The sequence below is a fragment of the Carassius auratus genome, unplaced genomic scaffold, assembly GCF_003368295.1.
Source record: "Carassius auratus strain Wakin unplaced genomic scaffold, ASM336829v1 scaf_tig00015445, whole genome shotgun sequence".
In the NCBI taxonomy this organism is placed as follows: domain Eukaryota; kingdom Metazoa; phylum Chordata; class Actinopteri; order Cypriniformes; family Cyprinidae; genus Carassius; species Carassius auratus.
In genome coordinates this window covers 50,001-77,977 of record NW_020524592.1, presented here as the reverse complement: position 1 = coordinate 77,977, position 27,977 = coordinate 50,001, and the positions used below count along the sequence as shown (strand labels likewise).

Here is a 27,977-nt window from a genome sequence, read left to right as displayed (position 1 = left end):
TATAAGGAAAAAATTTAAGTGATGAGACTCCCTGTCATTGATGCACAAACACTTGAATATGAGCGTCGTGGTTTTCACTTGCTTCAAGAGCGCTCCATCATGAGTACAATTCATGCCAACAGCCCATAATATAACTGCATGTTCAGCAAGAATTCATGTTAAACATATTTAGCTATAGCTTGATCAGAAGTTTACAATGACTGCAAGAGTCGACCGGGATGTTAAGAGTTAGTCTGTTTCTTTTACTGATTATTTTTGGGTTAAAGCATGATTTAAACAGATACTGCACATTCACATGCAATCGCTTTAGCAATAATGCATTCAAACGATCGATCTGTTTAGATAAAATAACTGACAAAAATGTACTGTTATTTTCATCACAAACAAAATGTTCACAGCAGAAAGCAAGAATTAAAGATTTAATGCTTACAATGTTATTAGTTTGGCATGTGATATAGGAAAAAAAGTTTACACAAAATAGCTTAAGCCACTTTGAAACTCTCCTGTTATTTTTTGTTATTATTATTATTTTATATGCTACGTTATGAACATAACATTTCAAACATACTGAAATATTTTATTCATGGCAATAAGATGTGTTTTCTTTGCATTTTATTTTTAAGAACATCAATTTTCCACAGAATTTCTATGAACAACAAAATAATGTTATGTCATTTAAATCTTCCAATCAATATGAATTCAATTTGAATACAATTAACGGGATTATGTGCTGTTTCATGTTGCATTCCAAGGTTCAAAATGAATCCAGACACACCAAACACATAATAAAAGTAGCCAAATCAACTGGTACAGTTGTCCAAGTAATACAATAGTTTAATGAATGGACCAAACTTTAAGTGAAAAAGAGTCGCAAAAGAATAGCAGAGTCAAAATTGACAGGGCTCAATTGCCACTGTCATATGTCGTTATTAATGATGCTTTTGGGAAACACTTCAGGGGTCGAAAAATGAATTTAACAAGCCCAAAAAAAAAAAGACATCAGCTGAACTTTGATGAGGACAAATCAGCATGGTAAGCAAAAACTAGTAGCATATCTGGATGTAATGATTCATTAAAATTACGATGCAATAAAATTCACAATACAGATTAGCGCTGTCAAAAAATAATTAGAATTTCGAATATTCGTCGAATTTAAAATAAAAATCCACATTCGAATGCAAAAGCGTTGCATTTGAATTTTAGGTGTGCGTTAAGGAGGCCGGCCCCGGGTATACTTCACATTCGGCGTTCTCTTTGGGTTAGGGTTGCCTGCACGCGGGTAAAACTGAAACCAAGCCGATCGCACAGAACGCATATTCTAGTGGGGCATCTTCTTTAACCATTGCACTATAAGCCAGAAACTAAGCCTTTTTTTGCACAGGCCTATCTAAAGGGTAAATGGTCCCACCTAGTGATCAACTGTAAAAATAACAAAGTTTACCTCTTCCCAAAAGGGAAAACCACAAACAATCAAGAATGCATGATTATATGGTGTCATGGCTTTGCAATCAAAAAATGTCATTATTATAATGGAAGTCAATGGGGCAAAAACAACAAATGAGGGAGAAAAAATTAAAATCTAATGCTGCACAAAAACTAACAATGCATCAAAGCCAATCTTGTTACTAATCTTTGACATGCCCAAGACTGTGATAAAAGGTAAAAAAAAAAATATTCAGTCCACAATCACTTTTTAAATTGAAAATATGTAATTTTGTGTCTTTTTTCCCAAATCAGTGACATCACTTATGAACTTGGTAATTAAAGAGTTAAAATCTTGAATTTTTTTTAACATTTGGTAGTTTTGATCAGGACTGAGGTTGATTAATAGATTTATGCAAAAAAAAAATGCAAAAATAATTATCTGATGCATTTTTACAGCAGTTTAATTTAGTGGATGTTTTCATCCACGAACATAACGAAAGGGTAGTGAATTTGCCCAGAGTTTACCGTTGAGATTTTGAAAAATTTCCCAATTTTCCCAAAATATGGGTCAAAAGAAGATTTGTCACCAAAAATCATTCCATTAGATCAAACACAGAGAAAGTTGAGGCCAAAATAAGACTCAACTTTACCCCCTAGTGGACGAAAACGTCCCCAACAACGCATAAGAGTTAAATCACTGATTCAATGACTCACTCATAAACCTACTACACTTGTTTCATTACTGGATGAATCAGCATTTTTGAAAGATTCTCTTGAATTAAAAATATTTCATTGACAAATAAATTAAGACCTTGTAGCCACCTAGTGGTGAAACAATGCAATCAATACAAACATTATTTGAAGTGCAGTACTTTCAAAAGGGGATTTGTTAGATTTTGATCGCTGCCATTTAGACATCAATGTTTATATCTGAATGTAACGATATCGATCTCCATATTTATCGGGAAGGAGGAGGCGGGAACCGGCGCACAATCAAAACATAATTTTAATATTCAAAATAAACACAATACAGCGCACCAGCCCCTCGCGGACGACTGGTGCGCGCAAATAAAAACCAAAACATAAAATAATGTCCCAGGCCTGGTCCTCTCTCGTCCTTCACGGTCGTTGCTCCAGTCTTATATCCTTCCATCTCCTACGTGGGACTCGATATCGGCGGGGGGCGCAGGTGCAGCTCATCTTCAATCACTACACCTGGCCTCACTCCTCGTTCCCACGCCTCTCGGCCCCGCCCCACTCGCCACATACCCCCATCACCCCTCGCAGGCCGGGGGGTACCCTCGAGACTGCGCTCTACTCCCCCCCCCCTCCTGGGGGGGCCGCTCACGGGAACCTATGGGAACCTGGGGGTAGGACAGACGAGGCGAGAGAAAAGGAGATGGAAGGAGGAGCGACAGAGACAAGAGAGGGGAGAGAGGAAAACAAAAAAAATTCTGGTTCCCAGACGCACTGCTGCTCGGCCCTCCACCAGCTGGGTGATCTCCTCCGCGGTGCCTGGCAGTGGCACTGGACGGCCCTCGGCGGACGGCGCAACACTCCTCCGCCGCCCGATGGACGGCGACGGCTCCTCCGGTTTTGGGCAGCGGCAGGAGTCCCCCGTTCCCTGCCCCTCCGGATTCCATCACGGAGGCAGCAGGCTCCGGCCCCCTGGCGAACGGCGCCGACTCCTCCGCTCCCTCACGGACGGCAGCCGCCCCTCCATATCGTGGGCGGCCGGCAGCGAGCTCGCCCGTCTCCGGAAACTCGCTCCAGCCCACCGCCTCGAGCGTCCCTGGCGGCACATACCTCGCCAGCTCGAGGGCACCGCGGATTCACCACAGTGGCGATGGATCTACAGCAGCGCGTCCCTCCTTCTCCCGGGCTTCGGCACCACTGTAACGATATCGATCTCCATATTCATCGGGAAGAAGAAGGCGGGAAACGGCACACAATCAAAACATAATTTTAATATTCAAAATAAACACAATACAGCGCACCAGCCCCTCGCGGACGACTGGTGCGCGCAAATAAAAACCAAAACATAAAATAATGTCCCAGGCCTGGTCCTCTCTCGTCCTTCACGGTTGTCGCTCCAGTCTTATATCCTTCCATCTCCTACGTGGGACTCGATATCGGCGGTGGGGCGCCGGTGCAGCTCATCTTCAATCACTACACCTGGCCTCACTCCTCGTTCCCACGCCTCTCGGCCCCGCCCCACTCGCCACACTGAACTATACACTTTATCCCAGTCTGTGTTAATATAAATGACTGTAAGACAGAAATATTACTGTGTAGTTGAAAAGACTGTTTGTGAAGATTTTTTTTTAACCAAACATGCTAATTGCTCTCTCTGTGTCAGCGGCAGTGCGAACACGGATTTGAATGATCTGGTAAGACTTTGTCAAAGGTTTAACAGACTAGGAGAATCGTTGTCTTTTAGAAATGAGATCGAGAGGGTGTCTGAATCGAGATTGTGATCTTTTAATGATTAATCGTGCAGCTCTATGAGCGCTAATACATTTTGGAGCCCAACTGAAAAATACAATAGCCCCAGGACATCGGGCTATCGATTTTGCGAGCCCTGCACCTCAGATCTATCCAGTTTGTGAACCATTGGTTTCCACACGGAGTTAAAAGAAATGATTCTTTAAAAAGACTGACTCAAAAGAATCATCTGTTCACGAATCGGATCATGAACTTGCATTATCGAGCCAAAGATGATCTATTCTTGAACATCTCGAATTAATAAAGATTTCAAGTTCATCTGTGAAGAACATAAAGCTATCATTTGAGTCATTTGAGCCATAAGTGGTGTTAGCCATCGAGCGCCCTATGGCCTGGGTAGTGCTCTTGCTAGCACGCAGCACCAATTCTGTTGCGCTTCTCAGCTCCCTGACCATGGTGACGTCCGGGCCAGACTTATCATTGTGACGAGAAGACTTGTAGCATTGCCATGGAGTGGAGTGCTGCGGCTGCTTGCCCCGCCGACGAATAAGCACGCTCTGCGAGCGTCGACATCCTACAGCAGGGTTTGGATGGTTTTCCATCCAATAGCCGTGGACGGGCAGAGATGTGCAGCCACAGACTTGTCCAGCGGCAGCAATCACTCGTACCCTCTCTCCTCAGTGCAGTCAATCGAGGTGAGGGCGGATGAAGTAGTACGCAAGCGTGCTGAGTAGGGGGTGCGCCATGATTTTGTAAGCTCGTCGTGGTCTTCTGGGAAGAACAGGGTGGTTCTCTGACGAGGGGCTTACTGGCACCCCGTCAGAAACCATTCATCCAGACAGCTACGGGATGGTTCCTCTGGAGGAGACCATTCCAGACCCAGCTCATCCACTGCTCTGGAGAGAACGTGGATAAGTTCGGTGTCCATCCCGATTTTCGTGTGGCTCGGTTCAGATAACGTCGAGGGGGCGGGTTCCGGTGAACCCGACGGCTCCTCGGCATCTGAAGCAGCTAGAGACATGCTGTCATCTAGGGGTTCCTCCTCAGTCCCTCCAAACAAGACCAGATCACTCGCGGCAGCAGAGGGACATTGGTCTGGCTGAATGAAAAGGACTAGGGAATCCCCTCTGGGTGGAGAAAACGATGCACACTGGGGCTGAGCCGGCGTGAGCTCGCTTTCATCCTGGCGCTTTAATCCTCTGCCCCGCCTTTCCTTGCCGGCTCACGGGAGGTAGAAAACGGGAGGGCACGAGGGCTCTCTGAAGAGAAAGCGATTCCCGAGTGCAGAGGCGCGATATTCATGTTCTCGCAATGCAAACAGGAATTTCCCCGTGAGTGCTGCATCAGCGTGGGGTTTCCCCAAACACGCGACATGTTCACTGTGCTCATCTTCAATGTGCAGAGGGGCTCTGCACGAGCTGCAATGACGAGACAGCATTTGCAACAACGCCATAGAAAAGGCTCTTTTAAAGAAATTTGCTCTTTCAATCTCTCTCTCTCCCTCTCGCCGGATGGCCACAGGGAAGTGATGTGTCTGCAGCGAGAACCGGCAGTCGCATTCCAGTGTGAGGCGTGTCAAAGGCGAGCAGTTCTGTAGAGATCAGGGAAGTGATGTGACGTCGTTGCTGAAGGAGAAGATATCTGATTTCCTGTGGTGAAGTGGCCAATATATAGCCAGATCCCCTGGCCATTTTGGCGGGCTTTGGTAAAAACTGATATTTGAAATTATTTTAAAAATGAAAAGGTACCTTAAATGTGAAATTAAAACCACCAGTAGGTGTCAGCGAGTCACTGTTAATAAGTGAGTCATTGCGGTTGAACCAATTAATTTAAACGGTTGATTCATACAGAAACGAAACACTATCATGTTGTTCAGAGACGCAAAACAGTGGCTGTAATTGGAACGATTTTTGTTTTTAGAAATAGAGCAAAAACAGGGAATGTGTTGTCTAAAATGTAAGTCTCTTGATATTAACTTCTTATTGAACTGTTGTATAAAATCAATATCACATTTGTAATTAGGCTGACTTTTGGATGAGACGTCACTCTTCGTCTGATGCTAACTATATGAAATTACATTTAAATGATATAGATCGATACATTTTCGGTCCCATATCTTAAAAAATGTGATACTTCAATATTTCCAGTGAAAGAATGTGTATGCGAACTAGTCTTCCAGGAAATGATGATTTGACCGCAGATTTTTATAAGGAATTTTCAAATCATCTTTCCCCATTTCTCTTCAATGTTTATTTAGAAAGCCTTAAAAAGGGTATTCTCACACGATCTATGACTCAGGGTATTATACATTTCATCCCTAAACCTCAAAAAGATCACTCTAAATTGGCAAACTGGTAACCTATAAGTCTTCTGAATAATGCCTATAAAATATTAGCCATGATTTTGGCTAAAAATATTAAATGTGTCCTAGATGATATAATAGATAAATGTCTGGATTTATGACAGACAGACTTATTTCAAACAATATTAGACTTGTTCTTGATATTTTAGATTACTCCGATTTGATCCTGGATGTCAGTTTTCTGCTTTTTCTTTATTTTTATAAAGCTTTTGATTCCATTGAATTTCCTTTTATTCTTAAGTCCTTGAATATTTTTGGTTTTGGCCCTAATTTTATTAATGCAATTCAGACTTTGTATAGTAATGCCAATGCTTCAATTAAATTACAACATGGTACTACTCATAGGTTTAACGTAGAGAGAGGCATACGTCAAGGCTGCCCTATCTCGCCTTATCTTTTTCTGCTTCCTATGCAACTCTTAGTCATCCGCACTCAAAATAGTCATTTGAAAGGTATCTCTGTGGCAAATTGATCAATATTATTAAACAAACTAGCTGATGACACAACTCTTTAAAAAAAATAAAGATCAAGATCACTTAGCATTAGACAAAATTGGTGTTTTTTCCTCTGCTTCTGGTTTATGTCTTAATATCCATAAATGTGAACTTTTATCTATAAAAGAATCCACTGATGTTAAAATTTGTGACATCCCAGTCAAATCTGAAGTTAAATATCTAGGTATAATTATATGTTACGATCAGAAAAAGAGATCAAAGCTAAATTTTGAACCTCTTATTCTCTCTATCCGAGGCAAATTAAATTCTTGGATACAGCGTGATCTGTCAATAACAGGTAGAGTGTTACTTTCTAAGGCAGATGGGTTATCTTGGGTTATCTATCCTGCAATGGTACTGGATGTTTCTGTGGAAATCTGTAGAATGCTGGACAAAATTATAGTTGACTTTGTTTGGAATTTTAAAACTCACTTAATTAAAAAAGGTTTTATGTTAGCTCGTCGGGCTATTTGGGGGTATGAGTTAGTGGATTTTTCTAATCTTTATCATTCATTTAAAATTAAATGGATAAAAGCATTTTTAAACAACCCCACATCCTGTTGGAATTTTATTCCAAATCATTTATTTAATTCTGCTGGAGGTTTGCATTTTTTATTGCACTGCAACTTTGACATCTCTAAAAATACCTTTACCGTTATCTTGTTTTCATAAACAGGCTTTAATAAGTTGGTTACATATATAATTATCATTTTTCTCCACATACCTACTTTATTTAGAATAATAAAAATATAAGATATAAAAATAAATCTCTCATTTTTCACAATTGGTTTGATAAAAATATACTTTTAGTCAGTCAACTTTTAGATGATCGTGGTGTTCTTTTTACTTATGAACAATTTATGCAAGAATTCTCTTTTCCAGTCCCCCCAAGAGAATATTGTGTTTGGTCCATACAGTAGTATACCTTTAATAAAATCTGGCCCTAAAGGTTCATTAGACTGTCCTCTTTTTGACAACACTAACATATTTTTTGACCAAAGTCTTCTCAATACCATGTCAAACAAAGACATTTGTTCAATAATTAATAGATCTCAGATTTCTTTACCTGCTTGTTTGAGTTATTGGAATAATATATTTAGTGATATAGAATGGGAAGAGTTTTGGCTTCCTCGTAAAAAAATTCCTCTTATCTAATAAAGTCTCTATTCAAATTATCCATAACTGTTATCCAATAAATTATAAACTTGCTAAATTTAACAATAGTATTTCACCCAATTGCTCCTTTTGCCTTGTATGAAAAAAATTATCAGCCACATGTTTTGGGACTGTACTTACTGTAAAGTCTTCTGGATTGATTTTTTCAATTTTGTTAAAAATATTTATATCCAAACTTTTGTTTAACCCTTTAGTTAATCACATTCTGTGTTTTGTTTGGACGGGGGAGGGGGAAGGGCAGCTACTCTGGGGCGCGGCAACCTTTAATCATTTTTATTTAATTTTTGCTATAATTTTTTTTCACTTTTTAAACTATTGTGACAATTGTAAACTATTGTAAACTATTGTAAACTATTTACATTCTGCATTTAAATTAATAGTACCCACTGCAAATCGTCCTAGGGGTGGCCAGAGTTTAGACAGTATGGCAACAATAACTTGAAGCATTCATTTTCTGTAAGACTTTATCAATCTATCACATCATCTGGAGGAAGTTTGGACCACTCTTCTTTACAACACTGCTCCAGTTTATTGGGGTTTGTGGGTATTTGCTTCTTCACAGCTCTCACCACAGCATTACAGTCAGGATGAGCTCTGGACCCCTTGATTCTTTCTTCTTCTTTTGTTCAATCGTTCTGTTGTAGATTTGCTGGTATTCACTGCCCAGTTTTGGCCCAACTTTAGCTGTCATATATATATATATATATATATATATAAAGCGCTCACACAATAGAAAAATTGCAAATGATAAATCTACCTGCGTTAGACCATTTGAGATGGATTGACTGTAAAATTCATTTATACAAAATAAAATAAGTCAGGGACAATCATTATCTCAAAATTATTCTGACAGGGTTTTCAGAACCCAAACATGACACCAAGCCTGTATGTCTGACATAAAAATAATTAATATTAAATGCTAAGCACAGTGTTTACTTATTCTTGAATAAGAAACACTAGAAACATCAGCAACATTTGCTAATATCAGGAAACATGACATTCATTTTTACACTGATCCAACAAAACTGGAAACTGATAGTGGTTTCATCATATCTTTAGATTCTTTAAGTCTCTCAATAACGTCCATTGTCCAAATGAAAACAGACAGAACAGGAGAAAAACAAAGCAGAATAAGAAAACTGTTTACTCACTCATTTGTGATCTGATGACATCTTTCTGTTTTTTCATGATCTTAATTTTTTCTTCTGCTCTCTCTTTCTCTGCTCTTCTTCTCTCTTTCATCTCCTGTAAAATCTTTCTGTCTATTTCAAAATGGTCGCTGTGGTTTTGTGCCACTGTCTCCTCAATCTTCTCCAGCAGCTCCTTGATCTGAGTGTGGTCACTCCTGTTCTGATTGTTGAGAACATGATATCTGTTCCCACATTTGTCCAGCAGCCACTGGAGATCCTGTCCTTCACTCTCAATGTGCTGCTCTATAGATGTGTCTAACAGAGAGTCTCCATGAGTGAACAGCACTATAGTGTGACTCCAGACTCTCTCACCCAGAAGATCCAGATGACCCTGCACTGCTTTTCTCTCAGTCTCTTTAAATCTATCACCCACACGTATGATCAGTAGTACAGCATGTGGTCCTGGAGGACACAGAGACACACTGAGCACAATCTCCTGTTTCAGTAACTCAGGACTCTTCTCTACAGAGTAATTACTCCACCATCCTGGAGCTTCAATGACAGTGATGTGTCTGTCTGCTACTTCTCCATGTCTTCTCACAAACTGAGCAGATCTCTTCAAGTCAAACACCTCTCTGCCCAGGATGCTGTTTCCTGTTGAACTCTTCCCAACAAGTTTATGCCCCATTAACACAATCCTCAGATCTGAGAGATGTTTAGCATCACCTGTAACAAACAGAGAAAAAAACACTTATGCAAGAATATATTGTAATGAGCAATTGTACATTTCTGTTCAATATACATTTAATCAAGTCTAAAATTAATAAAATAATAAGGTATAATGTACAGTCACTAGTGCAAAAAAGGTGATCAGGTCACTGATGTGATGGTGAGATGTGTGGTGGAAAAATTCATTAACATTGTTTCTGTATGCCTATATATGCATGTGTTTTCTTAGAATTGCTGTGTGGACACCATGAGATGGGTTTAGGGCCTAAGAGTAATGGCAAGCAGGTGTACAGCTGTTGAGACCTTGAGGAAAGGGATATAAGGTGGAGGACTGCCCCTTGTCCTAGTCGCACTCTGCAGAAACTTGTGTTTCTGTACGACTGTCTGACCTTCTTTGCAAAGAATAAAAGATTTCTTTTGAATAATAACTGAGAGTGAGCCTGTCTCTTATGCTGATTAGAGTTGATTTAATTTTGCCCCAACAATTTGGTGTCAGAACGTGGGATTCCTTGGATGTGTCTTCTGGACCTGTGAGCGGACGGTGACCGTTCATCCTGGACAATAGAAGTTCAGCCCTAACCCCGATTAGGTTTGAGGGAGAGAGGGACCGACCGCCGAGGCCCGGAGTGGACACCACTGGAATCAAAAAAGAACCTGGGTGGTAACGGAACTCTCGGTTAAGTGACAGTTCATGATATTCTAAATTTTGGGTTTTTTAGAAATAAGAATTGGAATTAAAATTAGAAAGGGACTAACCATAGCGGTGGGTCCTTCTCTGTGGGAAACACAATCAAGATTCCGGGGGAATGGGGTTGTGATAATACCCCCTAAATTTCTAGGGGGGAATTGAAAGTGCGGCAACTGACGTGAACGGAAATTGAGTTAGAAATTGAGATCGAGACGATCCAGATATTTCCAAGCAATAAGTTGAGATCCCACGCAAGCGGTTAACACATTTCTAAGAGGGGAAGTGAGACTGTGTGGGTTAGTTTGAGCGCAGGGAGCGCTCTGCCTCTCAAGCTTAGAAAAGTCATCAGGAAATTAGTAGGAATCAGTAGAAGAGGGAAGCGAGAGACAAAAAGGATGTTGTGTGAAACGTGTGAGAAATGTGAGCAAACTGTGAATTATTGGATAGAGGAAGCAGATAGGAGAGAAAAAAAGAGTGATGCAGAAAGAATTAGCAGGTAGAAAAGAGGAAAAGAAAGTTGAAGAATGTGAAGAAAATGCAAATACCTCACATAGACCTACTAACCGCTTTGATGTTTTTGTTTCTTAACATGCACCACCACCTTATCCACACTTTCCCGTGGTCGAGCTGCAAGCCATGAAAATGGACCCTGACCTTGACTGCTCTCCACCGAAAAGACCAACAGCGCCGTGGCCAGAACCAGAATGGAGACAAGAATCAGAGGAAGATCCAGAAATTATTCCTGAAACCCCCAAAGAAGAAACGGAAGAGGAAATAGTGCGCAGAGCAACCCCGACAAAGAAAAGAAAAAGAAAAACAAAACAAAAAGTGAAAGAAGAAAATGTGAGTATAACAGTTCCAATGATTGAAGTTTCAGGTCCTGACGGGCCTATTATGGTCTTTAGAGCCTGGGGACTGTGACTGACATGAAAGAAGCGATGGCTCACTTGCCGAGCCCTGATGAAGCAGGTGATCAATTTTCTTCTAAATTAGTCACCTTCTGCCAAGAATTCAGCCCTACCGTGCACGAACTGAGAAGGCTGCTGGCATTGAAACTGGGGGCTACGAGCTGGCATAAAGTGAGTGGAAAGCTGCAGAAAGAAGACTGTCGGAGAGAACACTGCAAATGGACACATCATGATAATGCAGACTACCACAAAGCTGTTGAAGAGCTGGCTAAATGTATAAAAGCAGCATTTCCAGCGCGTGTGGAACAGCGAAAATTGGCAACTGCTGCCAGAGCAGAGATGAGTCTGTTCAGGACTATTACAACAAACACAGCGGGTTAGTTGAACCTGATGAGTGAGGAGATCAGCCTGGCACATGGGAGTGTCACATGCGGAGCTGGTTTTTGAATGGACTGAGACCCGAGATCGAACAAACAGTAAAGACCAGCTACATTGAATGGAAAAGCGGACGGCTATCTGCTGTTTTAGCACACGCTTTGCATGCAGAGGAGATGCAGACAGTGAAGGAGGAAAGAGTTAAAGCCAAGACTGACAAAGAGTGGCAGCTGGCGTTAGTAGCCGTGTCGAAGCCTGGGGGCTATTCTGTGCAGCAAAACCAGCAAACAAAAGGGGGAAGATGGAAAAGAGGAGGAGGAAGATATCCGAATGAAACTGAAAGAAAATCTGAAAGATGGGGTTGTTGAATCTGCGAGACTAAAGAACATACATTCAAGTGTAACAGATGCAGACTGTGCAAAAAGGATGGACATTGAGCAAGGGGCTGTCCGGAGGACCAGCAAAATCAAGAAGCAGACTGAAGCGAGGGAGAAGTAGAGCAGAGAGGAGGGGTCCAGGGTGAGCAGCCAACAGCCACAAGTCAGGGAAGTGAAAATTTCTAACCACACACACACACACACACACACACACACATACACTGATGTACTTTCTGCTCTCTGCAATGAAGAAAAAGCTTTCTTTCCTTTGTGTATGTCTGATTCTGTTGATGAACATCCTGATAAGTGTACGACAATGTATAAAAGTGAAGCCTTTATGAAAATGCCTAAATATCCTATGCTAGTAGAGGGGATATTGATTGTGTTTTAGCTGATTCTGGGGCTTCAAGATCAACTATATGACCATGTGACTTGCAATGCCAACCACAATTCATAGGCGAAATGAATGAGTCAATTTCTGCATCAGGGCACATAATTTGTAAAAGATTCATAGTGCCTCTGAATTGTGAAACAGAAGGGGGTGAGGTGCTGAGACATGCTCTTATTTACACTCCAGCTTGTCCCGTGCCTTTGATGGAGAGAGATTTATTGTGCAAACAAAATTTGACACTGATTGCAGACTCTGGGGGTGTCCGAGTGGCCGAGAGAGAGCAGTTTTGCTGTCTGCAAGCAGAACCAAAATGGGCATATGAATGGCACATCAGAAATTCTGATTGGGCCGAAATGATATGTGAACTGACTAAAAATCGAACAAAACCATTTGACAGAGAAATGATGTTGCCTGACAAATTGCACTGCACGTCACATGTTGTTGTGAAACGAGATGACCAGTATGAAAAAGACTGGTTTGAGGGAGAAAAAGGAGAAACTTTGAGTTTTGAGAATGTTTTGGACAGAAAATGTGTGCAGGTTCGGTTAGTCGGACAGAAAAACAACTTCAGTTTTCTGTGCCTCACTTATCACTCTCCAAGTCCAAGGGACAGTCATGGCGCAGATTAGGGTTTTTTGTGAAGAGCTGTGTTTATGCTATGGACTGGAGGGAGATAGGGGAGGTGGTAAAACATAGTGAGAGTCTGGGAGCGTTTATGTCAGAGTGCAAGCATTAAACTGAGGGGGAGCGAGTTGTGTTACCCATTGACAAAAGGGAAAGAGACAATCATTGCATGACAAATATTTATGACACAAGGATATTGTAACACTAGCGATTACAATGAAGCCCTAAGAAGGAGTTTGGAACCTTTGAACCTGACAGCGATGGGTGTTTAGAGTTTCTAAACATTCACCACTTCCCTATCCACACTATCCTGTGGTCGAGCTGCAAGCCATGAAAACAAAACGCCGACAGGTTTTGAGAAATCGCCAACAAATACCCGAAATCACAGGCAAATCTGAGCTCGTTCACGTGAGTGACAATAACGCAGTGTGAATGAGCAAAGACGCGATCTGAGAGAATCACCAACGAGTCGCCGATGCCCGTGAGATATTTGGCATGTCCCAACAGAGTCTTTTGAATATCTGCAAAGGGATTTCAACTGTCCCCATGTGAAGGGAAGAAAAATTGTTTGGTATTTGTGGACATGTGGTCCAAATGGGTAGAGGCCTTCCCAACAACCAAACAGAATGGAGCAGCAATAACAAAGGCTCTGATGACAGAAATAGTCCCGAGATGCGGAATCCCACGAAAAAATCAGTTCAGATAATGGAACACATTTTGTGTAGGGGCAATAAAAAACAAATTGGCTAAGTGTTGTGAGGAAACTGGACTCACATGGGTTAAGGTGCTCCCGTTCGTTCTCATGTACATGAGAATGAGAAAGCGATCCAGAGTAAACCTGAGCCCTTTCAAAATTCTCTTTGGTAGACCACCATTTATGTATGGAAGCATATGGGTAGTGGGGCGGGGCCGAGAGGCGTGGGAACGAGGAGTGAGGCCAGGTGTAGTGATTGAAGATGAGCTGCACCTGCGCCCCACCGCCGGTATCGAGTCCCACGTAGGAGATGGAAGGATATAAAACTGGAGCGACGACCGTGAAGGACGAGAGAGTTTTTGCTTTTTATTTGTGCGCACCAGTCGTCCGCGAGGGGCTGGTGAGCTGTTTTGTATTTATTTTTTGACTTTTAAATTGTTTTGGTTGTGCGCCGGTTCCCGCCTCCTTCTTCCTGATGAGTATGGAGATTTTATCGTTACAGTGGTGCCGAAGCCCGGGAGAAGGAGGGACGCGCTGCTGAAGATCCCTCGCCGCTGTGGTGAATCAGCAGTGCCCTCGAGCTGGCGAGGTATGTGCCGCCATGGACACTCGAGGCGGTGGGCTGGAGCGAGTTGCCGGGGACGGGCGAGCTCCAGTAGAGCGCAGTCTCGAGGGTACCCCCCGGCCTGCGAGGGGCGATGGGGGTATGTGGCGAGTGGGGCGGGGCCGAGAGGCATGGGAACGAGGAGTGAGGCCAGGTGTAGTGATTGAAGATGAGCTGCACCTGCGCCCCACCCCTCGTTCCCACGCCTCTCGGCCCCGCCCCACTCGCCACAGGTAGCAATATTCAATTTGGAATGCAATATGCAAAATGACAATGCAATATGTAAAATGCCAATGCATTTCTGTATTCACATTTACATTTTCCAATACATTTGTGCACCGTTTGGTGCAAAATGAAAATTAAATTACATAATTTTAATTTGCCATTTCATACACTAGTTTTAATATGTAAAATGAATACTACATTTAAAGCTTTATAAGTTGCAAAATTAAAATTAAAATTTATTACAGAAATGATTAGATATGTGTAACATGTTCAAACAAAAACAGTGGCAAAATTATCATTCAAATGTGAATGTGAAGAGGGATATAAGGTGGAGCACTGCCCTCTTTTCTCGGTCGCACTCTGCAGAAACTTACTGTACGACTGTCTGAACTTCTTTGCAAAGAATAAAATCTTTCTTTTTAATTATAACTGAGAGTGAGCCTGTCTCTTATGCTGATGATGGTTGATTTAATTTTGCCCCAACAGATGCAAGTTTGTATTATATTTAGTGGTGGGCCATTATCGACATCTTTTTCACATGTTTTTACGCATTACCGTTTGTCGATTTAAACATTAAAGCATCCAAACACATGACGCGGAAAAGCTGAAAGGAGTAGCTGGTTACTGGTGTTCGGTGCCCACGAGAGGGATCGAGAGCCATGTATCACGGACAGCGACACTGAACCGAGGTCTCTTCTGCGAAGAGAAACGCGTCTCAAAACAATTGAACATCAAATTTGCTTATTTTTGCTCTTGTGCCTACAAATACATACAAAATATGTCAAATATATAGAAAATTTTGTAGTTTTAACAGTCAAACCAAAAATTATTCAGACACCAGATATAATTTTTTATATATATAGCAAAACTGTAATAATGTGAGAAATGTTGAAGGTGTCTGAATAAATGTAGGTTTGATTGTATATTTCATTTTTACATTGAAGACTATCCAGTGCTATTTAATTTTTTGGTTTCTGTACCTTGACACCTACAAACTTGAAAAAAACGTAAACATTGGTGTGAAACAGGCGTAATGTTGTTTGCACCTTGTGCAATGTGGAATTAGTTTACAGCTTTTTCAAGCACTTTGTGATGCATTTTGGAAACAGGAGATGAGCCTCTTTTCTAATGCACCACCTATAGACCCCTTCTCAAAGACTTTGAGAGTTTGTCAATTTTATTTGGGTAACACACATATTCTGAATGCCTTTGGCAGAATTTGAATGAGCCATTTTAATCTAGATTAATTTCAAGATCACAGTGAGGTTAATCCAGATTTTAAAAAAATGATCTATGCCCACCACTAATTATAATCCATGTACATTAAATAAGTACAGTTTAACACACAGATCCAATAAAGCCTAAGAGTCACTGGCGGTTGTTGTTTCTTGGTGTTTGTTTACTCAATGCGAATAAAGTCCCTCTCTGAATGAGGGTTACTTTAAAAGGTGTCATATGATGCAATTAAACATTTTCCTTTCTCTTTGGAGTGTTACAAGCTCTTAATGCATAAAGAAGATCTGTAAAGTTGCAAAGACTAAAGTCCCAAATCCAAAGTGATATATAAGCAGCTCTCTACTTGCAGAGCGTCAGTCACGCTCATCAGGAAAGTGAGTGAAATACACACACAAAAAACACACATTTTCATCAAATAATAAGTCATTAATAGCAGTTCACTTCCGCGATTTAGTACGATTGCATTCACATCAGCAGCGAACCCTACCCCAGACCCAGGTACAGTTTGCGGGTGCGCACCCGAATTAGGAAGACAGCTTTCAAATCATCCAAACAAACCAAACTCTGACGTCAATCGAACCCGGGTGCGCACCAAAAGTGCTAGTCTGAAAGCACCCTAAAGTACTGCTGCTGCTCTGAATGGGTTAATTCCTGTATATCTGCCTGATTTATTATCTGCTCACAATCCTGGATGGTGTCTTAGGTCTTCCAACCAGAGACTATTGAACATTCCTCAAGATAAATTGAAATCAAGAGGTGACCGAGCCTTTGCTGTTGCTGCTCCGAAAGTCTGGAACAACCATCCGGTTTTTATTAGAACTGCCTCTACACTTTGAGTTACAGCCAAACTCAAAACCCATCTTTTCTTCTCTGGCTTTTAACTGTTTAATTGTGCAGTGTTCTGTGCTGTAATTTATGTTGTTCTGAGTGTTATTGTTATTGATATTTGATTGGCGCGAATTAACGCAAAGGCTTGCTTAGGCTGCAGCCTAGGGGCCCACGAGTGCAGGGTCCTCGGATTGGACAGAATATATATTTTAATTAATTTAAATGTACTTAATCACGAACAAAAAAGACCCTCCATTGGTCCATAAAAAACATTTAACTATGATTCGTTGCAGAGCATCAGACAAAATGAATGTCTTGTACAGTTCGAAAATAAAACGCTCATTAAAAAAAAAATTATTACTGTTTTGAAACAGACTCCCTGAAAAAGAAAACTTGCCTCTTCTAGTTCTCATGAACCCTCTCATGTCGTCTCTTGAGTTAAGTGTCGGCTTTAAAGCTGCAGTAGGTAACTTTTGTAAAAATATATTTTTTACATATTTGATCAAACCTGTCATTATGTACTGACAGTAGAATATGAGACAGATAATCTGTGAAAAAATATCAAGCTCCTCTGGCTCCTCCCAGTGGTCCTATTGCCATTTGCAGTTTGGGACCGCTCCCGGTAAGAAAACAACCAATCAGAGCTGCGGTCCGTAACTTTTTTATGTGTTCAAAATTTACAAAATGTATATAATAAGGGAGTACACCATGAATCCATTTTCCAAACCGTGTTTTTAGCCTGTCCTGAATCACTAGGGAACATCTAAAAGTGTTTATAGTCAGACTATTTTAGATTGCTTCGGGGGTACCGCAGCGGAGTAACCCAGTACCTTTGTGATTCTTCATAGACATAAACAGAGAGAAGTAGATCCGGCTACAATGTTCTTCCGCAAGACGCAAGCAGTTCTGTTTATTAACCGCTAGAGCGTCAAGTTACCGACTGCAGCTTTAATGATCATCAAACAACAAAAGGCGAGGAGAAAAGCACTCCCTGCTTTTGACAGAATAGCATTTGTAGCTTTTATATGAATTGATATTGTGAAAATTGTACCCTACCATCACATTCACATCAATGCAACCAATAAATTGCTACTAGAGCACAAAATTGTTTACAATAGGACATTTTTTTCATTAATCTAGGTCACTTGATTCTGCTCTCAAAAATGCACCAGATTTAGGCTATGCATTTAAATTAAAAATATAATAATAATACAATCTTACAGGGGAGCATACCCCAGAACCCCCTTTTCAAGAGAATGGATGAATGCTTACCGAAGTCCATTTTACTTCAGTTGAAGTTTCACAGTAAGTTCTGCTGCGTTCAAGGCAGGTTTTTAAGCCCACAAGTCACGATTTCAAATAACGACTAACGACTTTGTACCTCCAGGCAAGTCACGTCAAACTTCCTGAGCGCAAGAAATTGTAGCTAGATTATTAATTTTATTGGAAGTTACATTGTCCAAAAATGTTTTTCAACGTGTACCACTTGGATAAACACTGCAACGCGGCATTACATTACTTCTGCGTTCAAGTCCTCCTGAGAAGTTCGTATACGAGTTGACAAGTCGTGATTACGATATCGGGTGCGTTTAAGTCAGTTTAGTCGGCACAAGATGGCGGAGTAAGTTACCTTTTTTTAAATAAATTACAAGAAAATACAACAGGGTTTGTTAACTCCGCTTATAAAAATGAAGAGAAAACTATTTGCATCAGGTGTTTTTTGCGTTTTTGATTTAAAAAAAAATAATTTATTTAGCCACTTAATCTGTATCGCATAAAAAGTTATCGTTATATTGCAATCCTGTTTATCAATTTCAACTAAACAATTACCCTCAATTACAGACGTCGCATCCATCGATCATGACGCCCCCAACTCGTAAACTCTAAGCTTAAAGAAAATTCCGAGTTTCCCACTCGACTTTGTGGTGGCGTTCATGGGCGTTTAACTCGTAAATACGATGTATCCAACATGACTTGAACACACCATTTTTGACTTATAAGTCCCGCCGATGCTTTACTTTCAGTTTACTTTGACCGGTGTTGTGAAATATTGGGTTTCTGAGATTTTCGGTGACGCTGGGCAGAGCATACATTAATATTCATGAATTTCCTGTTTGGCGTTAAAGCGACTCTGAAAATATTAGTACGTTGTCACTGAAACATAAACTATTTTCAAAACGTTATGTTTTAGCGTAGAATTACGTTATGCTTAGTTTATTGTTATTTTAATACTATTCATGATATGCAAAATACTTTATAGATTGTGTCATGGTTAGTGATTTTCGTAATGATTTACCTGAACTAGGCTATGCTCCAAATGAGCCTACAATGAAGCAGTTTTATAATATTCTTATTTGACATAAAATGTGTCGTTTAATAAATTTGCCAAAATGTATCTGTTGTGCCATAATAAAATGTATGATGATTATTCTGTGTCATTCCTAATCGTTTGCTCAATCATTCAAAACAAATTATTAATAACCAAAGTGAAAGCTGGGTGTTTTTTTAATGCACACATGAACTGGAATATAAACATACTCAATCTCTGTATTTTTTTATTTATTTTCCCAAAAAATTAGAAATTAAGTAGATAAAATGCACTATATAATTAAAATAAATTAAAAAATGTCTTTATACACTTTATTTTTTTGTCTTTAATCATATACTGCATTTAAAAACAATTTTCACTCAAATTTGACTAAAAAAAAAAGTTTTGAAATCAACAACCTTGTAGTACTTTAACAATGTTTTGCTTATTTTCTACAAACTTATAACAATTAAAATGTTTTGTAGTTTAAAAACTAATGGCTAAATAAAAACATACTGTAATTTTTATATTTTCATTTCAAAGATGAAAGTAGATTGCTTTTGCTGAATAAAGACTTCAACTGATTTTGTGTTAAAAAAAAGTTTTATAACAGATGTGGTGAAGGCATTACATAAATGACATTTACTACATACCTGCATAAATATAAAATACATGTTTAAAAAAAACTGCTGAAGGGTTTACTTGTATATGTGTTTAGGAATAGGCCTCCTGATCAACACAAGCAAGCACATGTTATAGGAGTTCTGTTTTAAGTAAATTATTAAATACATTATTAAAGTATAATTCCTATATGAACAACAAATGGCAAACAGATTTAAACACCATGAACAAACTCAAATAAATCAGTCTAAATGCTGGTAGATGAAACATGCCTCCAAATCAGTGGGTCCAGTTTGTTTATACCCACTGCAGAATAAGCAACCCTTTACCCATGAAACTTGTTTTATTAGGCTGAGCTTGGTTTGATTGCCTTTGATTTATCTTGATTTCAAAAGTGTGGATTTCAGGAACAAAATGTAGTAAAACTTTAAAACTTGTTAAATAATACAACATTTGTATCAAATAGTTGGCTATTAAATTTTTTTTTATTTTGGATATGATTTGTTTAATTATTACACTAAAGTACACACTCCGTTGGTCATCATCCGCCATCCCCTGCATCAGATTAAAAAAACAAAAGTTAATTCTGATGACGTTTACCCATGTCTTCATGTATGTGTGCATTAGTGGCCTCATATATAGCTTGAGAAAAAGAAGCTTCCACAAACTAGGAAAAAAATAATGGGCAGAAGTGCAAGTATCCAACTCTGCTGATTTGTAACAGATACATTAATTACAAACAAATAGCTTCTCCATGTGAACTGTACGCTGTCATGCACTCCATTTGGAAATTTTTTTAAGAAAAAAAAAGTTTGTTCCACCATATAATACACAACTTCCAATGACATACTTATCAAATTACATGCTTTTAATAGCAAAACAGAGGAATATGATTAAATATTTACTTGTAGCGTGTTCTAACGATGGGCTGCCTCTGGCAAATAAGTGGCTGTAATCGTTGAGTAAACATTTAAAACAGCAAACAATTAATAACATTTAGTGCACAAACGACCAATTATATTCTACGATTGCTTATCTTCATTCGAAGCTGAAACGTAATTAAACTACCTTGTTGAACAGTTTTTGTGATCCAGTGAAAACTTACTAATATTTTCAGAGTCGCTTTAACGCAAAACAGGAAACTCATGAATATTCACGTATGCTCCGCCCAGCGTCACCGAAAATCTCAGAAACCCAATATTTCAGAACACCGAAAACACTAAGTTGACCAAGGAAGTCTCGAGAACCAGTTTTTTTATACAGCCAATAAACAAGTATAAAATCCAAAAGGTCAGAATACAACGTTTACCACTTTCTTAAAATAATAGTTAATTAAATTCAGTAAAAAGGAAAGAAACTGTGTTGTCATTTTCAAGTATTTTTATATATTTAAAATAATGCTTCAGGAATTGAAAAGTTAAAACATATGAAAGGCAAACACTAATTAATGATACATTTACAGAAGCAATACCAATTTTTAACATTATTTTCAAGGCACTCAGATTTATGTCATCTGCTGTAATTCAGGATGTTCAGAGCTCTTTTGAATGATTGAAATCCCGTCCATATCCAGCTCCACTGAATGAACACTGAATGAACCAGTGCCCTGTCAAACACAACAGCAACCAACAACATTCATTAAATATATTTTACTTGAACCATTTGTGTTTTTCTGTTTTTACAAGTGGTTAAATTAAAAGTTAGGTCATTAGTTTTAGGACACTAAACACACAGGCCTTTCAGAAACCAGCTTCTACAGTTTGGAAAGGGTTAAACACATTGTCATTGTGCAGTGGTTGAACCAGTTTCTCTGACTTACCTGTATGTTGGTGAGAATCTCTCTCACTGCATCCCTCTGCTGCGACTCACGGGTGAGTAAGAACAGGAATCCTCCTCCTCCTGCTCCGGCCAGACTCTGTCCTAAACTCAGCGGCTGAAGTGCGTTCATCATGGATCTCACGGCCGCCGGCTCACAGCCTGGAGCCATCAGCTTCTTCTGCTGCCAGTATGTGTTCATACACTCCCCCAGTCTGAGGAGAGATCCTGAGAGAGAGAGAGAGAATCAAATAAAAGGAGTTAATGGAAATCTCTTATTAATGAGTGTGTGTCTCTCACCGTCTCTGCAGGCTTCAGCACACTCCTCTGCATTGGTCACCAGCTGCTCTGCATTCTGTACGATGGAGGGTAAACGCGCATACCAGCTCCGCACCACGTCCTGCACACACACAGTGATCCAGTAAAACACAACACAGTGTTCATGAAGTCTGAGCGTCACCATCAGCCGCTCGTACCTGCAGCAGGTTCCGTGCTAAACGTGTCTTTCCAGTGTAAACCAGAAGAAGATGCTGCTGCAGGACTGACAGGAAGTCTTGAGTCAGAGACAGCTGTTCTACTTCCACTCTCAGCGGCAACTGAGCTGCAGATCGGGCCAGTTTCACTCCTCCAAACAGCCCACCCACCTGGTCCTGCCATCCTCCACCTGAAACACAGCAACAAAAATACAAAATGCCTTTAAATTCAGCTTATTAAAAAAATGAACTCCTGTTTGGTTAAGCTTCACAGCCCAGTAAAACTCTATATTACTCTAGAAAGGATGTGATGTGTCCCAGTATAGGAATAAAAGAATCTCTCATACCGGTGGTGAGTATCTGCTCCAGGTAAAGCACATCATGAATGAGAGAGTTTGTGTCATAGCTCCGTCCTGTGCATCTGTACACTGCTGCAAGAGCTGCACCTGCCAGGATACTGCTGGTGCCTAGAAACACAAACACACACACACACACACACACATACACATACATATACATATATACATATATATATATATATATATATATTATTAGGGCCGGGACTCGATTAAAAAAATTAATCTAATTAATTAGAGGTTTTGTAATTAATTAATCGAAATTAATCGCATTTTAAATCGCAGATAAATATTTGACCTGAGAACAGTGAGAAGTAATTTTTTTTCACATGGATTTATAGTATACCATTGAATAATGACTGAATACATAAGCTTAAGCAACAAAATACTGTTTATTTTTGTTCAACCAAGTCTAGCAGACCAGTGCAATTTTTGCCATGAAGTGTAGCAATAGCATATTTAGAAACAATTTAGAAAAAGTACATTTCAGAAATTCAGGAAGCTTATAGGTGCTGGAACCTTCTGTAAAGTGTTTTTTTAAGTAAAACACAGTACTGTCAATTACATTCAGAACATTGGAAACACTGACTATTAGAAAACATCTCTCTGTTGCTTCAGAGGCCATAACATACTAAGTCCAACTCTCAATAACCTTGGCCAAAACAATAAAGAGTTCAACATAAACTGTTGCACCAACAAAATAATACATAGTTCAACATAAAGTGTAAAGTCCACGCTAGCTGCTATATGTTTTGCGTTGAGGTGATACTTGAGACTCGGATGTGCTGCGGTGATATGCGAACGCTAGTTGGTGCTCCAGTATAATCGGTCCGCCAAAACTCTTCCAGTGAGAAACGTTATGCGGTGCAAAAATAAGTTATTAAAAATGCGGGATTTTTTTTTCTATAATTAATTAATCTTAGTTAACGCGTTATTTTTTGTGTAATTAATTAATCTCAATTAACGCGTTAAAGTCCCGGCCCTATATATTATATATTCAGGATGCAACAATCTATTAAAATATTGGTAAATATTTAATTAATACATTATCCAGATGCCACTACATTACAGTTCTGTCTTCTGACGTCTTGTGTGGTAATCCAAAATCCTGTACATTTAAAAAGTGAAGTTACTCAAAAGTGTTTTACGCACCGAGACCAGAACCATGTGGCAGTGAAGACCAGCTGTGGATCTCCAGTCCTCCACCCCAGCGCTGTAACAACTGCTCTTTCAGAGAGACAGGAGACGACACACACACCAGCTCACTGCACACGCACACGGCTTTTAGCAGAGCACCTACAACAGAAACACAAATTATAATATTTAGAGATATTTGTACATTTATGTTTAACATCAAACCATTCTCAAGAACAAAAATGTGTTGTGCACTGTAGTTTCAGACTGTCAGATCAACAGCATATGTCTACACTTGTCTCTCACCCGGAGCGTGAGGTTGGTAATAGTCTTCCAGGTCAGTAAGATCCTCACAGAGTGTTTCTGTGGAGATGCTGCAGGCCGGTTCACCACTGCTACTGACCAACAGCAGACGAGGCTCTGGAACACGCCGAACTCGAGCTCCAATCGGCCGTTTTCCATCCACCTTGATGGCCACATTGACCACCAGTCCTCCATGTTCAAACGCTATAGGAGGAGTGTCACTCCAGCCACCTGATGATTTCAAAGACAAGAAAACCTAAATACTTCAGAGTTCAATTTTACTTGAAGATAAATTTACTGCATTTCAAAAGAAATTCAATATAGGAAAAGCATTCTGGAAAATAAAGCTTCAATTTTAGTCAACAAAAGATAATTTATTAAACAGAACGAAACATATGAAGTAAAAGCAGCCATCTGCACTACTGATAAAACTAAAAGTTTAGGGTAATTAAGAGGTTTTGATTCTTTTGAAAGAAGTCTCTTATGCTCAGCATTAATTATTAATTTGATTAAAATACAATAAAACATACAGAAAACATGTTAGATAATAAATATTACCATAAATAAAATAAATATGAACATCAATATTAATACAATTCAGAATATATATATATATATATATATATATATATATATATATATATATATATATATATATATATATATATTAAATGTAACTTATTGCTGTGATGCAAAGTTGACTTTTCAGCATCATTACTCACGTGACCCTTCAGAAATCATCCTAATATGCTGATTTGATGCACAATAAATGTCTTATCATCAATGTTAAAAACAATAATGCTGCCTGATAGTTTTGTGGAAACTGATGCATTTGTATTCAGGATTTTTTGATGAATAGAAAGTTCAAATTACTAATTACAAATTAATTCAATTCACATTACGGAATTGAAATAGAAATCTTTTGTAACTTTTCTAAATGCCTTAACTGCCCCTTTAGAGCAATTATGAAATTGGATTTCTGCATTCTGTTTAAAGACTGAACATGCTTTTTTTTTAAAAAGCACATTCAGTTCAACTCCAAATGTCCCACATCACTGTCAAACATAAACACAGAACTCTCTGATCAGCTGAAATAAAGAAAGCTGTTCTAACCTGACAGATCCAGTCGAGCAGGACACTCCACTTCCTGCCACTCACCCATGGGCGGCATTTCTCCTTGACCAATGAACACAAACTCACGCGCTGACATCACTGCCTTCCGCAGCAGTATCTGTCCCGCCCCCTCATAATGTCTGGCGGCTCTCACCAACAAATCTGGTCTTTTAGAAAGCAATGACAAAATCAAAAATTCTCAGTTTACAACTCTCAAATTTATGCATTATTATTATAATTTTTTATTCTGACCTGTTGAGCCAGTGCTTTCTTTGATTGGCCAGTTCTTGGACACCTGCAGGTAAGTGTCCCTCTTCTAGGAGCTTAAAAGCAGGAGCCCATGATGGATTCGCTGCTGGTCCACTGCGCAAACCGCCTTTACCCTCACCAGCCAGACAGCCGAGAACATCAGCGATACAGGCGAGACAACGAGCCGCTACTCCCAGATCACCACTGCTGCCTGCAGCCACTGAGAAAACAGGCAAACCTTCAGTACCCTCAAAAGTCAACATATGCCAACCACCGTTCAGCCTCTGCTCCTCACCTGAGTCCAGCACCTGCAGTAGCTCCTCCTGCTGGCCGGCCAGAGCTGCTGCTCTGAAGAACGGCTGCAGACTGAGATTCATGTGGCCCTGCAGAGTGTCCACGGCTCTCCTTCGGCCCACACTGAAGAACAGCTCCTCTCTCCACCGCAGCTCTCTCTGCTGGTCTGTCAGGATGAGAATATCTCTTAGCGAGAGTCTCCAGGCTTCCCTCCAGCTGTCCAGAGCACCAGCGCCGCCCAGGAGCCAACAAACACCCTCGAGTCCAACGGGTCCTGAATGTGGCATGAACACTGGGAACAATCGGGCGTCCAGCAGACAGCATGGCTCAGTCCTCTCAGGTCCCCAAAGGTACTGAGGCCTTTCACACACACATACATATGTTACATTTCAAAATTAAATCTGAAGTCACTTAGGCACCTTCCTGTATAACTAGGTAGTTTTTGGCTACATTAATCTTAAAAATAGAACAAACCTTTAGTCAAAAGTCTGACTTTGTGAGGTATGAAAGTAGACATTTCTTACTGTATTCCAGTCCGACTATAAAAATCACTCCATTTTTGATTAAGGAATGATGCAGTGACATCATCAGTGGAGACCTGGGTGAAGATAAATAGTGTTTAATCAGTGTTGGGGAAAGTAACTTTAACTAAACTTAAAGTAAATAACTAAAATAACATAGTAATGCATTACAATATTGTGTTACTCCTTAAAAACTAATTACATTACTTAGTTACTTTTATGTAAAGCAATAAGTTATTTTAGGGACAGCTGTCAGACAATAAATGGGAAAAAGTAACTAGCATTATTATTTAAAAAAGTAACTCAGATATTTTCATGTATATTAAAAAGTAATGTATAAGTATTTTAAAAGTTATTTGTGAAAAGTTATCTGATTATGAAAACTCGCCCTACTGGTAATGCATTACCCCCAACACTCTCTATAATAAGATTTGTAATATTAGCATACGTTTTCTTATTTATATTGTTCTCAATATTATCAAAAAAATTTAATGTAAGCAACAGGCTCTAAACTCACCTCTAAATTGTCATGAGCTCCGAATGCTGTGAACACTGTTAACTTTAACTCTCCCAGCATCACTCGGTGACCCTGAATGATGATGTCACTGGACAGGGGTAGTCGCTGGACGCAGGATGATGAGGTCAAATCAAGCCCTGACAGCAGGCACCCAGAATGCACCTGGACTGGACCCTGCAAATGACATTGGCACATTTTGATAACTGTATTATTCTGGCATGTGATCAGCTTAGAACAAAAAAGAAGGAAAACTGCCCACCCCCCATTAAAAAAAGATAATAATTAATTATAATAAATCATCATAATTTTTCTAAATATTTTATTACTTAAATTATTTTTAAAAAATAATAAAATAAAATATATTACTATTTTAACAGTATGACTGGCACTGTACAATTAAAACCATACATTTAGACATCAATAATAATAATAATAATAATTTTGTTTTATACAATGACAGTGCATGTGGGTCATACTTTTCAGGATGGAAATGGAAATCTGTATAAATATGGAAAAAAAATAATATTTACAACAGATTTCATGTCATTAATGTTATGTTTTATAAAAACATCATATTAAGTGAGAAACAATTTGTGTCAGCTTTGATTTCATATCTTTAAATAGTTCATAGACATAGATTAAGTTAAACCTTCCAGACCTGCAGGTGGCAGTGCTGCACAACAGCTCCTGCTAATACACGAACATCTCCTTCCAGGATGCTATTAATCACCCTGCTGCCTTCTGCCACAGACTTCACATCCTTTAAAGAAGAAATGGTATTGCAAAAAGTTTAAAAATGTTTATTTAAAAAAATCCTAGAGATGTTCACAACATTTCCTACCTGAATATGAGAGAGAATCATTGTCTCAGTTCCAGCTTCTGACAGACGAATGACATGTTCTCGACCCGATTGAGTCAAATATTCATAGTAACCCTCAGGAATGTACACTGGAAACAGACAAAGACGACGTTCAGAATAACACACTACTCTACTTCTGCAATAATACACAGTATGCATACTGAGGAAAGTATACATATTTACAGTATGCATGGAAAACCCATGTAGCCTACATTTAACTACATAATGCAGCATAAAATATATTATTAACCCTTTAACTGCCGCTCGACCAAATGGTTGAGCACATTTTGAGTCACTATATTTTATTGAGAGGAGTACCTAACTTAATTCAAGCTGATTGAGCCATCTCTACCATCTGGTAGAGGTATGTTAAGCCAAAAAAAATCAACAGCATTTGTCACAACACTTCTTCTTTGATGGATGTCAGAGAGAAAGAAATCACTCCTGCCATGTAAACTGTTTTTGGTGAAATTTTGCAAGGTAAGCATATTTTTTTGACATATTACACTGTAAGAGCCCTAACTTTACAAAATTATTTTACTTGGTGCCATGAAAAAACTTTAGTATGTTTTCAATAATTTTTCAAAAACGTGCTCAACCAAATGGTTGATTTGTCACTTTATGGTAAACGTAGAAAAGCTAAGCTAATGTTTTAAAAATTATGGGACGTGTTGGAAAAAAAATACATTGAGTGTGGTAACTA

The 27,977-nt window shown here is 39.4% G+C and overlaps 2 protein-coding genes across 3 annotated transcripts in view; both read right to left on the bottom strand.

The window, feature by feature from the left end:
* Positions 1 to 18,711, bottom strand: part of LOC113074845 (GTPase IMAP family member 8-like) — a 57,758-nt gene extending 39,047 nt beyond the window's left edge. For both annotated transcript variants that reach the window (XM_026247580.1, XM_026247581.1), the window contains exons 1-2: positions 17,984 to 18,711; positions 9,054 to 9,758 (exon numbers count right to left, since the gene is read on the bottom strand). In XM_026247580.1, the coding sequence (XP_026103365.1) occupies positions 9,054 to 9,758; positions 17,984 to 17,993 (715 nt within the window). In that variant the 5' untranslated portion in view covers positions 17,994 to 18,711. The remainder of the gene's footprint in view (positions 1 to 9,053; positions 9,759 to 17,983) is intronic.
* Positions 18,712 to 20,444: 1,733 nt separating this feature from the next.
* The window catches only part of LOC113074844 (L-fucose kinase-like), an 11,202-nt gene continuing 3,669 nt past the window's right edge, over positions 20,445 to 27,977 (bottom strand). The window contains exons 10-23 of the mRNA XM_026247578.1: positions 27,257 to 27,363; positions 27,074 to 27,175; positions 26,416 to 26,589; positions 25,902 to 25,975; positions 25,379 to 25,737; positions 25,087 to 25,303; positions 24,835 to 25,001; positions 23,725 to 23,952; positions 23,437 to 23,580; positions 22,276 to 22,395; positions 21,932 to 22,119; positions 21,756 to 21,855; positions 21,460 to 21,683; positions 20,445 to 21,246 (exon numbers count right to left, since the gene is read on the bottom strand). Of these exons, the coding sequence (XP_026103363.1) occupies positions 21,145 to 21,246; positions 21,460 to 21,683; positions 21,756 to 21,855; positions 21,932 to 22,119; positions 22,276 to 22,395; positions 23,437 to 23,580; positions 23,725 to 23,952; positions 24,835 to 25,001; positions 25,087 to 25,303; positions 25,379 to 25,737; positions 25,902 to 25,975; positions 26,416 to 26,589; positions 27,074 to 27,175; positions 27,257 to 27,363 (2,306 nt within the window). The 3' untranslated portion in view covers positions 20,445 to 21,144. The remainder of the gene's footprint in view (positions 21,247 to 21,459; positions 21,684 to 21,755; positions 21,856 to 21,931; positions 22,120 to 22,275; positions 22,396 to 23,436; positions 23,581 to 23,724; positions 23,953 to 24,834; positions 25,002 to 25,086; positions 25,304 to 25,378; positions 25,738 to 25,901; positions 25,976 to 26,415; positions 26,590 to 27,073; positions 27,176 to 27,256; positions 27,364 to 27,977) is intronic.